Consider the following 1,475-nt stretch of genomic DNA (forward strand, 5'->3'; position numbering starts at 1 on the left):
TCTCTATGTGATCTCATCCTACAGGACCCCCCGCCCCACCCAGCTCCTTGCCCCGGGCCGTTTCTGGGGGCACAAACCACCTTGCCCAGCCCAGGCATGACGAAGCCACATGCCCCCTATGGGGACTGACCTCCTTCCACCAGGTGGCTGTGGGGCTGTGGCAGGGTGTGCCATGTTCCAGGCAGCAGGACTCAGGCAGGGCCGTGGCATTCTGGATCTCGAACCAGTCGGTGAAGTTCTGCACCCCGCAACACCGGAACTGGGGGGGTGGGCATTAAAGGAGTGGGAGGGAGAACCCCCACCCCACAGTGACAGCCCCAGCAGGGGCACTGTGGAGCAGGCACTGGTTGGGGTAGGGGGAGTCTCACCTCCGTCTGAACTGTGTCCCAGGCCTGGGTGAGCGCAGGGTCTCCAGGGGTCCCATAGCGCCTCAGCCCTGATTTCAGGTCATCCTGGGCATATCTGTCGAACTGAGAAGTGGGGGGTGTCTGTGGAGGCCCTGAATGGGAGGCTGTGGTGGGTCAGGAGAAAGGGGCTTGTGAAGGTGGAGACTTTGGGGCAGGGGTCTGGAGGGGGTGCAGTGGGGGCCCTTACCTTGTCCCGGCAAGCATAGAAAACCACGAAGCCCCCCAGCTCCAACAGGACAATGGCAGCCAGAATCACAAAGAACTGAGGAGAGGAAAGCCAGACAGATCAGACCCTCTGAGACAGACAGGGTCCCAGCTGGCCCCCCAACCTCACCCCTATAGGACATCATGCACCCCAGCAGGGGATGCTCCCATGACCCACCCCATCCCAGGGCAGCCCCCACCTCATACCGTAAGCAGAAGGCAACGGTGCTCAGTGCTGGCTCCCAGGCAGCCCACAAAGCCCACAGCCATGACCACAGCGCCGGCAGCCAGGAAGAGCCCCGCGATGCCCAGGGACGGGAAGGACAGTGACAGTGCCGAGAACCGCCCCTGGGACAGAGACAGCCAGACCCCCACGCCCAGCGCCCCACAGCCCCCCAGCTGGGCGGGGGCATAGCAAGGTCAGTGCCCACCAGGATCCCAGCCCAGTACCACTCCCCTGCACACACACACCCAGCTAGGTCTCCCCCATAGCACCCCCAGGGATGTTGCCAACCCCTGCCACCAGGGCACTGTTGGGAGAAGCCTGCAGCTCCCGCTCACCCAGAAGATGAGGTTGAAGATGAAGAGCTGGACTTTGAGGTACAGCAGACAGCGCTGGCTCAGAGCCATGACCTGGACCTGCGGGGCATGGGGATGCAGGGGCTGAGGTGGGGGAGTGCTTATGGCAGCCCTTGGGGGGAGCACCAGTGGGGGAGACCCCAGCCATACCTGGGGGAGTAATGGTGCACCTCAGTCCCTGACCCACAGCCCCCTTCACCCCACAGCCCTGTTGGTGCCCCTCACTCCTGACCCGCAGCCCCCTGAACCTGGGGTGCATCCGGCTGTGACCCCAGACAGGGCTCG

The 1,475-nt window shown here is 63.9% G+C and overlaps 1 protein-coding gene across 4 annotated transcripts in view; it reads right to left on the reverse strand.

The window, feature by feature from the left end:
• LOC102388392 (tetraspanin-4-like) overlaps positions 1–1,469 on the reverse strand; it is a 2,672-nt gene extending 1,203 nt beyond the window's left edge. For 2 of the 4 annotated variants that reach the window (XM_025196076.1, XM_014516964.2), the window contains exons 1-6: positions 1,423–1,469; positions 1,173–1,250; positions 819–1,010; positions 595–669; positions 369–470; positions 131–259 (exon numbers count right to left, since the gene is read on the reverse strand). In XM_025196076.1, the coding sequence (XP_025051861.1) occupies positions 131–259; positions 369–470; positions 595–669; positions 819–1,010; positions 1,173–1,250; positions 1,423–1,449 (603 nt within the window). In that variant the 5' untranslated portion in view covers positions 1,450–1,469. Of the gene's footprint in view, positions 1–130; positions 260–368; positions 471–594; positions 670–818; positions 1,011–1,172; positions 1,251–1,340 lie in introns of all 4 variants that reach the window. The other 2 variants (XM_006014898.3, XM_006014897.3) reach the window with 2 other exon arrangements.
• Positions 1,470–1,475: the final 6 nt, after the last annotated feature.

The sequence above is a fragment of the Alligator sinensis genome, unplaced genomic scaffold (assembly GCF_000455745.1).
Source record: "Alligator sinensis unplaced genomic scaffold, ASM45574v1 scaffold647_2, whole genome shotgun sequence".
In the NCBI taxonomy this organism is placed as follows: domain Eukaryota; kingdom Metazoa; phylum Chordata; order Crocodylia; family Alligatoridae; genus Alligator; species Alligator sinensis.